At 39.0% G+C, this 15221-nt stretch overlaps 2 protein-coding genes across 3 annotated transcripts in view; both read right to left on the bottom strand.

Moving 5' to 3' along the window:
• Window positions 1-15221, bottom strand: part of LOC146478007 (uncharacterized) — a 57057-nt gene that overhangs the window by 34790 nt on the left and 7046 nt on the right. Inside the window, exons 3-6 of one of the 2 annotated variants that reach the window (XR_014865216.1) lie at window positions 12441-13250; window positions 10018-10203; window positions 9211-9303; window positions 266-6744 (exon numbers count right to left, since the gene is read on the bottom strand). Coding sequence is in view for 1 of the 2 variants with exons in the window: in XM_085112718.1 (XP_084968844.1) it covers window positions 2204-6744; window positions 9211-9303; window positions 10018-10203; window positions 12441-13107 (5487 nt within the window). In the remaining variant the exon portion in view is untranslated. Of the gene's footprint in view, window positions 1-131; window positions 6745-9210; window positions 9304-10017; window positions 10204-12440; window positions 13251-15221 lie in introns of those variants that run through there. The other variant, XM_085112718.1, reaches the window with a different exon arrangement.
• Window positions 132-15221, bottom strand: part of LOC146478005 (uncharacterized) — a 46291-nt gene continuing 31201 nt past the window's right edge. The window contains exon 6 of the mRNA XM_085112498.1: window positions 132-1709. The gene's annotated coding sequence lies outside the window, so the exon portion shown is untranslated. The remainder of the gene's footprint in view (window positions 1710-15221) is intronic.

Here is a 15221-nt window from a genome sequence, read left to right as displayed (position 1 = left end):
AACATGGCCAGGCGGCTCCACAGATCTTGTCGGTGACTTGGCTCACAACAGTTTCCATCACTTTCCATTACTTATACTTTGAAAACTTCAATAACACCACTCTTTCATCACTGAATACTACAATAATGGTAAACAAGTTATGGTCACAATTTTATTTCAAAACCCTTCACAAAAATACAGTAACAAACTTTTTATATAGTTACACTTTAAGTTATCTATACTTGTAAATTAATGACGAAAAATTCTGTTTTCTTTTACATGTAACCTAGACATGACTTGTAGCTATAACTACAAGCTATAAAAATTAAATATATTGAGTTTCTTGTCCAACGTTTATGAACTCATTTAATTTTAGAAAAATGTCAATGCAATTCTATACAAAAAATATATGTTAATCATCTGCATCACGTAGTTCTCAGGTCAAGTTTCCCATTCAATGAAGTGACTAAAACTATTTACGTTTACCATGCAATATAGTTACTATTAAACGTACTGAAAATTATAAATGTGTAAATTATATAAACGCTACCCTTCCAGATATATTGTTTTGCGCTTCAAATCACAGAAAAATGTGATTCCTAAATTACCTAATTTGTTTCAAATGCAGGATCTGCATCTCAAGTATAGAGTATATACAAAAAACAGACACGCACTTCAAGAACAACAACCGCTAATGAAGAAGCTGTTTGTTTACATGCCCAGAACTACAAATACGACTACAACGACAATAAATTCGACACGTGAACTAAATGGCGTAAACTATAGTTTCAAGGTGTTGTTCCACATAAGAACACCATAGTTTTTGTTCCTGAAGTTAAAGAGTTAAGGAATACCAAAGTAAAAAAAAAGGCGAAATAAAAAACGTCTAATTTATTAGCTTTACTGAAACAATGTCTTTACACAGCGACTCTTCTGATAGAACTTTTCTTGAATACTAAAATAAAATCTTACAAACATTACTTATGAAGATAAAATCTCTTTTGGTCAATCTACTTACAACATAAGCAACATGTATTTTTTCCCAAAACACTACAACAGTTCAGTTCGTTCGAGTAAAGCGAGAATTCGTGATACCCAGTACTTAGTGATTGTAAACAGTATCTGAGGGAAACAGTTAAATTCTGCTCGTGAAGCGGAAGTTTTAACAAAGCTGGTGTTAGAGACAGCGGGAGTCTACTGTTTTCTGTTTTTTTTTTTTTTTTAAGAATTTCAACCAGCAAGTGAAACGTATATTTTGAGTCCGGAAATAAAAAGCCGGGCAGGCAGGCACAACATACACAAGCCTAAAAACAAGTCCTAATCTTCTTTATTACTATTTAAAATAGAGTTCAAGTCGTAAAAACAGTAGAGAAAAAAACTCGCTCTAGGACGCTAGAAGCTACGACACAATAAAGTTTTCATTTCATTAAAAAAAAGCAACGTAAAGAAATAGAACATTTTTTAGGTTCACAAATGTTTCAAAACAGAAGCAAGTTTTCGCTACAACGTGAATTTTCTAAATATATAAAATACGGACAATGACTGTTTCGAATTACTACTTTATTTTACGACTTGAATTTTATACATTTTATTTTTTATATTATTACCAAACGAGTTCAAATCCAGGGAAGATTTATGAAACAATGGCCGCGAAGATAACTTACTTACCCATGCGCGCTCAAAGTTCTTTAGACCAGTTTTGCCTTTGAATCACAGTTTGTGCTCTTTACCTTTATAATAACGTTTTCTAATGTTTTCCTTTATCAAGAGAAAATGAGGGGACATTTTCCCTCGCCTTTATACATCAAACACTTATTTGAATTTGACAACATATTATCATTTACAGACTCTGACAACTAAGAATTGTTGAAGAACGAGCGCATGAGTTGCGCCCTTACCAACCGAAAGCGCGAAGCGACCTCCAGCTGTGAGAAAAACATGGTTCAGTTGTAGTTGGAGCGTAGTTCATGAGCGATTTTTGTTTGTTTGTTTTGTTTCGTTTCTGTTTTCAGAGTGGCTACCCTTGACAAATGATAGCACTCATGCCCATCTTTAAAGGTAAACGCGGTTTGTTGGCTATGACCACACCCTTAGATATCCTCGGACGGTTATAGTTCAGTTCTAGAAACGTTCCCAATGGCGAGGTGCAAGTCAGTTCTTCTAGGCTGGCCAGACCTGACCATGACATATAGTCTTATTGGAGTTCCATCGAATAACTCAAAACTTAATCGGACTCATCGCCGGAGCTGAGCAGGTCGTCAGGAGTTAATAAAAACCTCTCATCTTCTTCAGAATTGTTGAAGTCCGTGATTTTGTAATCGTCAAGGTATGAGATTGGCTTGCATTGTGAAGCAATCTCCTCTGCCAATTCCAGACTAGTATCAGTTACACCAGCTTTACCTTTCATCGATTCCCTCAATAATTTCGATGGCATTGCACACTCCAGATTCCAGAGTCTTATCACGTACACGCGGCCAGAGGATGTAAAACAAACAACTCTTTCCTCCTCAGGTGACACTGCCATGCTGACGATGTTTTCCTGTCCCTGTGCTATTCTCGCGAAGCCAACAGCTTTTGCGTCGATCAGATCCCATAGGAATACCATGCCATCAACTCCGTAAGAAATAAGATAACGATTGACCTTTAGAAACTTGCAGAACTCAATTCTGCCGATGTGGCCGCGAAGAATTTGTTTGGAGGAAAAAACATCAGGAGCACAAAGACAGAAGACAATAATTATGTTCGAGATGCAGCAAATTAGCAGCTCATTGTCTAACGAAACAGCGCAATAACTGAATCTAACGGAACACTTTTGGGCGATACCACCCCTTGCTAGTAAGCGGGTTGGACCGTTATTGTACTCCCAGATCTCAATCTCATACTCCCCACACAAGATAAACCTGGTTTTATCAGGTGAAAGGCAACAGCATTCAGCAGTCAACCATGGTAATTTAAAAGGTAACATGATTTTCGTTTCATCATCCCATTCATAGTAACGGGGCTCATTCTTGCCGTCCTGGATACAAATGAGAAGGATATTGTTGGCTGAAAATGTCAAATACACCAGGCGCGTGTGCAAAAAGTCTTCTTCCAGTAATGTACAAAGAGTCCAAATTGAATGTACAGTACTGTACAGCTGTATCTTGTTTCCTTGATGACAGGCAGCTCGTTTTCCGTCGGGGGAGAACACCCAATTTTCAATATTACTTAGCTGCGAAATAGAACCTGGCAGTGAAAACTCAGAAATGAATTTGAAAGAAAGGCCTTTCTCTTTGTCCATCCTTTGACTCCACAAAGCAACCATTGAGTCGGTCCTGACAGAGATTACAGTATCACTTGAAGTAAAGGCTGCTGCGATGGATTTCCCTACTATTGATGACCCTTGAGGAGAGCTTGAAAAAAAGAGGGCCTTTTGCACTCCCCCCTTCGCCCTTTTCCACCACTGCTCTAACTGCTCCAACGTCTGCTCCCGCATTAGCTCCAGTGTCCACCCCAGCTTCAGCTCCTGAATCTGCTCCCGTGTCAGCCCCTGATCTCGCATAAGCTCCAACTTCTGCATCAGGTAAAGCTCCCGCATCAGTTCCAGCTCCCGCATGATGTTCAGCTCGCCAATCAGCTCCTTCTGCCGCATCAGCTCCTGCTCCTGCTTCAGCTTTGGCTTAAGCTTCAGCTCTCGCATCAGCTCCAGCTCCAGCTCAGGCTCCTGCTTAAATTTTCGCATCAGATCCTGCATCAGGTTTTGCTTCAGCTCCCGCATTAAATTCCACCTCAGCTCTTGCTCCTGCATCAGCTCCTGCTCCTGCATTGCCCCCCCCATCAGCTCCAGCTTCTGTTCCTGCATCAGCTCCTGCTTCTGCTCCCACACCAACTCCAGCTTCACTTCCAGCTCCTGAATCAGCTCCTGAATCACCTCCTGCCTTTGCTTCAGGCCTGTCACCATCTCCAGCATCCACCCCCACTTCGGCTCCTTCCTTTCCTTCAGCTCCAGCTGCTTAAGCATCTCCTCCCGCATCAGCTTCAGCTCCTGGTCCTGCTTCAGCTCCAAGTCTTGCATCAGCTCCAGCTCCCACTTCAGCTCCTGCTGATGCCTTAGCTCCTGCTCCCGCATCAGCTCCAGCTCCTGTTTCAGCTCCGGCTTCCACTCCAGCTTCAGCTCAAGCTCCAAAAGCCACTTCCACTTGTCTTGCCGTGTCCTCTCCCTTTCCAGCTTCATCTCCCTTCCCAGCTTACACATCAACTCCTGCTGCAACCAAACCTCCTTTGACAGCAACTCACATTCCAGTGCATAAACTGCATTAACTGTAGCAAAGTTAGCAATGGAAACGGCCTTGTTTATGCCAGAATGCAACATTGTTTCATTCAATTTGGTAAAAGCATACGGCGCTAAGTGACAAACGTAAGAAAAAAGGTTGAACTGCCCACCTTGACAAAAAGCGTCCTCCAGAAGAGATCTCCCAGTCTGGAAATTCCAAACCTGGTAATAGAATATGCGTGGGTACAGATCACTGATAAGTTGACGGACAGCAGACAGGGATGATTCTTGGTTTGACTCTCTTAATTCTCTTAATCTGCCACAACAATAACAAGAGGGATCGTATCGGATGGATGTAACACTAGTATAAAGCCAAATTGGTTTTATTCCAAGAAACTCAAGCAAGCGTTCTACTTGTTTTCCCACTGGTGACGCAATTCCAGCAATCAGTTTCGACAACTTGGTAAAACAACAAGTCAGTTTGCCAACTCCTTCCTGGTCTATTTCCAGTAAAGCCCAGAGGGAAAGAAGGTCTAATACGCAGAACATATTTTGGCAAGTCTGTTGAAAGTCAAAAACCTTATCCCTTTTTACGACAATGTACTGTCCATCAGGAGAAAACAACCCCCATTTGTAAACAAGAGAATTTCCTGAGAACTGAGAAAAATCTTCTACACATCCTCGCTCGACGGAAAACCACTTGTCAAGTCGTCCAAAAAACAGCCACTTGTCATCAGGCGAACACTCTAAGTGGGTGATTTCTTTAATCGTATCCTGACTTATCTCAAAAGGACCGCCCACAGTTTTTAGGGTCAATGCATCAACATGTAAGATTGAATTCCCCTTAACTACAGCCGCTGTTGTCTTATCAAATTTTGTAGCAAAATACTTAAAGCCTGGAAAGTCTTCAGTGTTAGGAAAATCATAGACAATCCACTCAAACCAAGGATCTGACACTTCAGGAATCAAAACGTGACCTTGAACAACTTTTGACGAGTTTAGTAAACATGAGTGCAAAAGATGGGGGCATTCTAACAGAACAGGAAAGTTGCATTCTAAAGCCAAGGAAATTTCTTGCAGGATCTTTTGTTTGTGTGCATCCTTGAATACGTAACAGTCGGCTACAAGTTTCAAATCTTCAAGAAGGTTGTAGATCTCAACTCTTCCACTTTGGATCCTTTGTTGCAGGAAGTGATAACTTGTTAAAAAACTGGAAACAACTTTCAGCGAATCTTTGTCACCATGACGACACAAAAATCGAACAGCAACACGCGAAACATAGTCCTCCAACATCTTGTCTACAGTTGGCAATGGTTGCAATGGAGGGCTGCCAGCAACAGAGAGAATTTCGGTAAAGATTTTGCTAAGATACTGACCTGCAACGGTTTTGTCAATCAACAACTTTCCAGCTTTTCCCTTGTTTGTTAGCCACTTTGGGATCAGATTGTGAAGGAAAGTTAAAGATCTATCAGAAGACCTCAATACCACAAATTGTGATACCACATCGATCACTTCTTGCTCATCTTGACTCGACTTCTCTCTTTCTAGAATGTAGCCAATAATTTCCGTTGGAAGTGGGGAAGGAGCTGCAATGGCACAACCAAACAATTTCTTGAATATATCCTTGCCTACTTTGTCATACAAGCGTTTAAAATTCTTTCGGAAAAAATCATCAATATCTCCTGGAAAAAGGTCACTGAGTTGATCAACCTTACCTGAATGTGCTGGATCGTTAAGTACTTTGACAATGTAGAACGCATACAAGAACAAACCATTGCACTTCTTTGTGATATCTTTCACCGAGTAGGGGAGATGAGAAAAATCGACTCGCTTCTCCAAAAATCGTTGTATGTCCTGCTCATGGTGTTTATAAAAGCTAGTACCCTGTTCACTATTTCCCGCGCAAATCCTGACACACGGGTTGTATTTCTCCAACCTGCTCTCTACCGTGTGTTCAGGTCGACTGGTGATAAAGAACACCAGCCACTTTGGAAGCCTCGGAAAACGCTCCTTTACAAGGTCTAGAAAATCTTCCCTGGACTCGTACTCTGTCTCGTCCAGAGCATCAATGATCACTAATTTCCGCTGTTGACAAGGAGTGCACTTACCTAACGGTTCTTCTAACAGTTTTGTAAACAATTCTTGAACGCCTAATTTAGAATTGGCTAACATCATACTTACACCATCTTCCCCTCCCACTAAATTATTGTACTTACAATTACAATAACAGAGTTGACAAGCTATAGTCCCAAGAAGATGCCTTGGATCATTTCTTGTGCCATCGTTGTGACGGCAAAAGTAGGCAGCGCCCATATGTTCAGCTTTCCTCATTCGCTGTGCCAGGGCTCCCGCCATCACACTTTTGCCGACACCTGCATCACCCAGGAGAACATAAGCTCTAGAGTCACCAGGATCACTGAACCAGATGTCAAAATCATCAAACAGCCACTGTCTTGTGTCTGGATCATGGCGCTCGGCAAAGAAGGCAATGTCTCCTTCACAATCGGCAATCTCTGCACAAAAATAACAAGAATTTAAAGGGTCTGTGTCACCTCAAAAAAAAAAAAAAAAAAAAAAAAAAAAGAGCGAGAGTTGTATAAAATTATTCTACTTGCTTTCAGAAACTGTAAAGAAAGGTGGAGTACCACAGCGGCATAAAATGTACCTGCAAGCCAAGGTAAATTGTAGCGGCTTTACGTACGTAAATAAACTTAGAGACGATGTGTCAATTGCTTGCTTCGAACATGCGTAATATTTACGCGACAGAGGAAATACATGTTAAGCATGTTTGGCTCAGTATGGCCATATCGAAATGAATGACAACTTTACCAAAATGGACAGTTTTTTTAAAATTGTTTCCATCGTGTCTTACATAAATCGCTTCATGTCTTTTTCTCCCATTTTGGAAAATAAATTAATTTCTTATTGTCTTGGTATTTCACAATCAGATCATCTATCGTCTACAAGTAATGGCACTTAGTTTCAATTTCGCGCCCGTTTGACCCACCTTGTGTTTGATATACCACGTCAAAATATAGTAAGAACAAAAATTGGCTTGTCACAGATGTTCTCACAGCATTTTGACGTCTTCTGTGATCAGGTTTGGTAAATCCAGAAAGAGTAATATTACTGGCCCTAGCTATGAGTCAACATTTAATGTAACTGTCATAACCGTGACTGATCATCTGATTTAAATTCTCCGTTGCAACAAAATTTACAGGAAAAATATTTTAAGACACTGGACAATAGAAATATTTTGGTGCATTAAAAATAAAACAAACACTTAAAAATAAAACCATAAACAAACAAACAAAGGAAAAATCGAAATATTTTTGACTTTTATTTATTGTAAAATTAAACACGACAGCCTGTTGCTTCGTTGAAATGAATCTTAAAAGATGGGTTCACCTGTTTACCAATTTTACCTTTAACCTCCTTTAGTGATTGCACCTTCAAGTAATTGTATCTCTTCGGTATGAACATGAGTTTGGTCGAGCCATGGTTCGTTTTTGGACGAGGCGAAGTTGTAGCAAAATGGCATTCAAATACAAAATGAGCCTGACATGCTAGCAAAGTGTACCAAAATAGCACGATAAGGTATATCCACCGTGACCAAACAAGATTTTTTTGTAAGATTTGCCGAAAAAGGTTTTCGTGAAATCAAAAGATGCGATTTGTTTCCTATTAGTTAATGTGTCCTCTTAGTCAACGGGGGAATAAAAATATGTAATAGGGTTAAAGAGAAAGTGCTAAGTTTACATGTTTGAACTGTTTTTGTCCCTAGTATTTGTTTGTTGCTATCTTTCTTTCTGACGGTTTTTTTTTATAATTTCTTTGACGATGACCTGAGCCACATAGAAACATGTATTGTATTAAAAATGTCGTTTTATTTATAAAAAGCAGCTACTTATTTCCAGCTATTCGGGCTATTGTACACTTATTTTGATTGTGTATTTAAAAGAAAATCAGTTTGTTTGGCATTTCCAAGATTCTTTCATGATATGTTTTCCACTCCTCTCAGCGTACATTCGCAGTGATGACCGCCAACGAACACTTTACATACATTCACTTTATTTTATTATTTGAACTAGTTGACCAATGAAGCCTAACTATCAAGGAACTGAATTGATAGGAGTGGTATTTAAGAACAAGAATGAACCAATCCATTTCGTGTGCTCATGTCCTCTTACAACTTTGAATTAGTTGACTTCACGTTCTTTGCAGAAAAGAAGTTTACCGACACTTATAACGAATTACGTGTAGTGCTTTTGTTTGTTTTGTGGCATGCTCGTTGTCATCAACTTCTTTTAAAACTGCTGTTTCCCTATAACTTTTCTTTTTTCTAAGAAATGTTAATGTTTGGCCGTAATTTTGGGACAATTTCCATTCGAAATGGAAACCGATGCATGCGAATTCTACAGACTGTTTATAAATTTTTGGCAAAGTAGTGCAGGAGAATAGAATAGCAATATTTTCCAATTTAAGTGCCAGGTAAAAAGTAAACATATTTTCAATTAATAAATAATCTGACTTGTTTTTCTTGGTTTTGAACTGTTCACTTCCTTCACTTGGAAAATATGAATTTCATATACTTCACTTATCTTAATTTAATTTGTTTTCACTTCCTTATTTTTGGGTCTTGAGGAACGAATACAGCAGCGTGAAGTGTCAGTAAAAGTTAAAAAGCCAAAAACTCGTGGTTGATGTTTTTGGAGAATATGAAAACTTTCAACAAATTTATAGGGTATGTAGATTTGATTTGAGATACGATTGATAATGTACAGTTGTTGGGATTCAGCGCCTACGTTCGATAGCCGACGAGTTTATTTGAATGATGTTTGGTAGTTTTACCTTCCGATGGCTACAGACGTTTACGAAGAGAAAAAATTCCTCAAATTATACAAGCACTCTTCAGATGTAGTTCAACGTCTAATTTAAATGACTCAGAAAATTCAAAATATGAAATATGTTTTTTTTACCTGGACTAATTTGGGTGCTAGTATCCTGATTTTCTTCCACGTTCTTGTCTGTCTTTTGGCGTTTAAGATTTCCTCCCAAGCCACTCTGGTGATCTTCAAAAAAAAATGTACACTACTTCTAAAAACTCAAGTAGTAAAGGAATAAAAAATATCATTTAGATGTTTTCACAATCAAAACCGTAGAAACCCTGACATGAACCTGTATCAAAACGTTTTGAACTCAACTCATATTAAGTTTGTAAATTAAACTTATGGTAAGCTCAAAACCAAGGGTTATTGTTGAAGAACACTGTATTACAATTTTCTTGTCCTCACAGGAAAACCAACATAATACCATATTTCACCACACGTGAAAACTTTAGTAGCGGTACCGATTGGAGATGGACAGAGCGTAACACACTAGGGTCACAAATACACAAATACAAGTTCGTCTCCTGACGGTAACATCGTACCGTTTGTTTCTGATAAATAATCGAATTTGAGAGACGCAGAGTCATAAAGAACTTGTTCTGTCAAACAGCACTTATTGGAGGTGATGAGATCTTTTATAGTAACGCTGAGGAAAAATATAATTAACATAAGTGAAGTAAGACATGCTGTTCCGGGGAATTTTGTTGATGACTGTAGCTTGTCAAATGGACCGTTTTCTTTTCAAAATCAAAAAGAAACTTGTATGCCACACTTCAAATTTTGGCGTCAAACAGGTCATAGTTTTGTACTGTCCCATTAACACCGCGCTACTAAAAGTACCCTGACACAGGATGACCTGGCACAGGTCACATGAAAAGGCATACGAAAAATGTTTACCTCCGTAGTTGGGCCACGAACGGAAAACACAGGGATCACTTAAAATGTGTGCAGCAACAGAAGCGGCCATTTCACTCGCAAAATTACTCCAACTCTCTGCGGTCCCTTCAGCACCATCTGCATAATCAGAGATCCCTTTCACAATGAGCCATTCAATCTGATTGTCAAATGCCGCTGTAAAAATCCCTGCAAAAAAGACATCAGCGTGATACAGTGAACCATCAGCGTACATTCAGGATGCACACTATCTTTGCTAAAACTAGCAACAAATCAAGCGATTTTATATGCTGATTAAGGCGATCAGAAAAGATAGTCAGCCGTGTCGCTACTGTGACGAGGATGTTGACCGATTGCCACAATCGACGTTTAAAATCGCTGATATCTGGCAAGACTGCTTAGGGTGTCCGTTCCTATGATTTTACTGATACGCTCGCCCTCAAATAATTGAGCCAATTAGACTACATTACATCACGAATTTTCAAAATATGGCGGACACCAACGAGTGGAGTGCAAAATCGGTATGACCAACATTAAAAACGCCTGGCATCCCCTATTAAGCGGCAACGTACTTCGCTGGCAAATTTGAAAATTTCGCTAAAAATGAAAAATGTGGAAGCTTCTTACGTACAGAAAAAGTAAAGCAATTCCTTGGATGACCACATATATGATAACATGTGAATCAGCCTGCCTACCTACCTACCTACCTACCTACCTACCTACCTACCTACCTACCTACCTACCTACCTACCTACCTACCTACCTACCTACCTACCTACCAAGCTAGCTATCTTAAACTCACAGATACATGCACGCATGCCTCGCACAAGCTGTATAGCTTACTGCCTCCCAAGAATGAGTGCGAAGTCAATTTAAGGAGTCAGCACTCTTTTACTACACGGCGCCTCCGCACCATTCCTACTCGAAATAGTTTTATCTACCACTATGTCCATAAAGCAATGATGTAATATTGTTTTTCTCTTAATTATATATTTTTGTCCTTTTATATTAGTTCTTCTTAGCCATGTATTTTATTGTATTATATATTTTATTGTAAATCAAACGTAATTCAGCCTGTGGCTGCAAGGTTTTTGATAAATAAACTATCTATATCTATATATACTATCTACATGTATATCTATATCACCCTTACGCCGCGTCTTTTTAATTACAGATCACTGACGCCGCCAAAATGCCGTGAGGACAGAAGAGTGACAAAGGAACCTTCGGCGAGTGTGTGCCTAGTGTTTTTTCATACGACATTTTGACATCTTCTCTGATCTACACAGACAGACCCACGGCAAAATGGAATATTTTAGTTCTATATAATAAAAGACATTTCTCAAGTCAGTGTCAGGTTAATTAAGCCGAACCTTTTTCTAAAATTTGTAAAGTCGAACTTTAAAATTAGCGCAAAACTCGAAAGAAATTTCCAAACAATAATTGTTAAACTTTCAACAATCCTACAGGTAAACGGAAAATATGATCCATTCGCGCCATTCCCGGATTTCCCCCGCTGAAAAGTTGGGCAAATGGTTTCTTCCTTTACCGCACCTCACAAAAATATTTAAGCTTTTTTTAATCTGGCTGAAGTAATTTGCAACGGGTATTCTCGGAGTTTTCGTCGACCCGTGCTTGTTTTGTGAAAAAAAAATGTCTATACTTATTATTAAAGACTACAGTGCAATATTTGGTAATGCAATTCCAGAGTTCTTATTGGTTTGGCCATCAGGGATATCAACCATAAAACCATGCCCGAGATATAGCGACCATACAATCGTCTTCTAGTCCTTCTTACAAAATTAATTAAAATCATTTCCTAGTTTTTAAATAATACTTCAGTATTTACGAAATTGTTTTTAATCATATGCAATGTTTAACTATATTTTTATGCGCAGACCCTATTGATACCAGCTTAGTGCTGAAAGGGCCACCACCTGCTTAAATGAAAACTGAAGACTTGACTTGAGATCAAACAGCAAGATCTAGAAAATTTCTTGGTTGTTTACACAACTTACTGCTCACTCGGGTAAGATAACCATAACACTACCATCAGAACCACAATGTCAACAGGAGGGGGGAATTGTCGGAATTTCAAATCCTCAAGCATACAGGTGACCTAATACGATAAAGCGAGCAAAACGCCAACGTGCAATCTGTCGGACCTGGAGTTTACTTTACTAAAGGGGGGATTATAGACGAAGTAGTGCTATATAGTCGCAGGTCTGTGAAAATTAAGTTAGTCGATAAAACTGGTGAAATGGTCCCACACTGGACTTCCAACCTTCACCGCAGCACTTCCCTTCTTTCTTTGTTTTGTTTGTTTGTTTGTTTTGAGGGCTCTAAAGATGAAATCATGATCATGACAATAGCCCGTAACTAATTAATAACTAATTAGTGGAAGAAGGCAAAACACACCAACCCACCTGCACCTCCCGTTACCATGGCTGTTGCTTGAGGATAGGATTTAGCCAGTTCTTCACGCCGCCCTTCACTGGTGACCTGCTCTTGGAGACTCAAGAAATCACCATCACAATGAACTTTGATTTCATAAGCTTCCGGATTCTTCAAAGGAGCATTATAGCCATCAGCTGCATACTTGATGACGTTGAGGAAACGTCTGCTTACACAAGGTGTAAGGTCACATGTAGTTGCGTGTACTTTTGCCGAAATGACAACATCCCCCAGTTTGGTTTTGTTAGGGTTAATAGCACTACATGTACCCACACACATAACTGCCTTGGGCCTTAACAGGGTCGCTACATTCTTGGCAGTTACGAGAGTACCACCAGGACCACCAGCACCTTGATAACTCCGTACCAAAGCAACTGAGACTTTTTCCTGTTGAAGTTCGTCTTCGCCGTCAAAGTAAATGTAGCCGACATCCGCAAAGTAACATCTGAACGGATTGATCATCTGCGTGTAACATGCCAAGAACTCGCAGTCCTCGGCTGTTATTAACATAATGTCTACAGGCAAGGGTACATCTTTGATTTCCTTTGTTGTTGTTTTCACATCTCTCAGTGACAGTAACTCAGCCGTTAGCTGTGGTGGATTTCCAAAGGGCTTCTTTGAACTCCTAACAGTGTTCATTTCAGCTGCTGTTATCAGATTACTGTAACAGAATGTTCAATGGTAGATATGCATTACTTGCCTCCTTTGTTGTTGTTTAAGCCCCACTCAATGACATATGATTCTTGATCTCCTTAGCCAATACGCACAGTATATCAAGCAAGCTGAAACCAATCATTCGTATAAAGAAAAAGAAAATACAGGTTCAAAGGGCTGTCCACAGTTTCATGCAGTTTGTAAATTAATTTTAATTCAATTCTGGCAAGCATATCATTAAGAGAACAAAGCAATTGTTATGAGTACTTGCAGGAAGAAGAGGCAAGACGGGAAAATGGCGGTGTTTGCTAAACTTCTCCTCTTTTCTAAGGAAAATGCATAACAACAAACACCATCGATATCGCACTTACAGATTAACAAGCCAAATGCTCACTCTAGTTTTACCATTGTTACACAATTCCCTAATTGCCTTGCCTTAATAAAAAACTGAATTCCTCCATTTCATTATATCCCGGGGTAACTTGCCAAACCATTTGGAAATAAAAACAAAATTCACCTCAAGCTATTGTCCATTGTACGTTTCATTATAAATATATAAAACTCACAGAATTCATCCATCAAATGCTACGATGGATGGGGCGGGGGGTGGGGGAATAACTGCACAAAATTTTATATGGGGAGGCTCTACTCCAAAGTCTTAAAATCCACACTCTTTAATGTACCATTTTTGACAGAACAGGTCACCCTTTTATAATTACCTTCCATAGAAAATGGTACTGCTTTCACATATACCTACTGGTATGGTTGGTTGGTTGGTTTGTTTGAGATACTTTGAAAGGCCCTTTCTACCCTTTTCTATACCTTACAATGATTTCATTACAAGCTTGCTACAGGCCGTGTACAGCCGCCTACTAAGTATATGACAAAAAAAAATTAAAATATAAACTTAAACCAGCTGGACTGGCAATCATTCTAAAATAAATGGGCATATACTGTAATAACATTACATGTAATAGGTAAGTTTGAAAGACCTGAAACCTAATTAAATGTCACTCATGTTTATGCCCATAATGCTGGAACAGACCCCCCTAGGGGGAAGGGGCCCTTCAATAGCCAGTCGGCCACCTACAGTATTGCTGGTGGCTGGTTACAGCTAAACTTATTGAAATGTCTGCCTCAACTCATGAAATCCCTACCCTTTGATATACCTCAAAGCTGAAAAAGGTCCTCCTTTCGAGTAGAGGCTCCCCATGATAGTAAATTAGAGGAAGTACCCCCTGAGGGCTAGAGTTCTGTTTTGCAGTGCACATTTCTACTGTGCACGATATTGGCAAAGTCAAAGTTTCGATCTGCAGTTATAGCCAAATGCTAGATATTATTCAATCTCACCCATATCTAACAATAAAAAACCTTACTTTCCTATTTGCACAGAGGTCAGAGTGGTTTTCTTAAAACACATCCAGTCATTCTCAGGAAAACCTGTTTTTTGAAATATCTGTAAATCCAGTGGGGCAACCACAGTTTTTCTTTCAGATTAATTTAACCAAATTCAGTTAATGTTTGCCAACTAGTGTGAAAATTTAAGGAAAATGCTGTTGTTACAGATTGTGACCGATAAAATCAGACCAATGGTCATTTTTCCTGCCAACAGTCGACAGTAATAAATGAGATGATTTTGATGGATTTCTCAGTAATACTGGTCAGGAAAGCACTGTACGTAGTTTGAAACAGACTTGCTATATTGACATAATTTGACTATGGAGTGAGCTGTTGACAGTTTCTCTCCAGAAAAATTATCCCTGTTGTTGGTAAATGCTCTCTTTCAGCCATTTCAATTCTTCAAAATGCATAAATTACTAAAATTTTCATTTCAACTCTTCTTTCCTCAAAAAAAAACAAACAAACAAACAAACAAACAAAACAAAAATTTGAAAAAAAAAAAAAAAATCACCAGCATGGTGATCCCCTTCTAATTATTTCAATATCGGGGCAAACATTTGTAGGTTTGACATGTACTTACAAGTTTGTAACTTACTGAATTTGAACAATTAATCCTATAATTGTCACTTTCATTCCAGAGAAATGTCCTTAAGTTTACAAGACATGACCGACTGTAACAATGAAAGTCTTGGAACAAA

Source organism: Pavona decussata, unplaced genomic scaffold, assembly GCF_977016875.1.
Source record: "Pavona decussata unplaced genomic scaffold, jaPavDecu1.1 SCAFFOLD_67, whole genome shotgun sequence".
Classification (NCBI taxonomy): domain Eukaryota; kingdom Metazoa; phylum Cnidaria; class Anthozoa; order Scleractinia; family Agariciidae; genus Pavona; species Pavona decussata.
The sequence above is the reverse complement of the archived record's forward strand: the minus strand, read 5'-3'. Positions and strand labels throughout refer to the sequence as shown.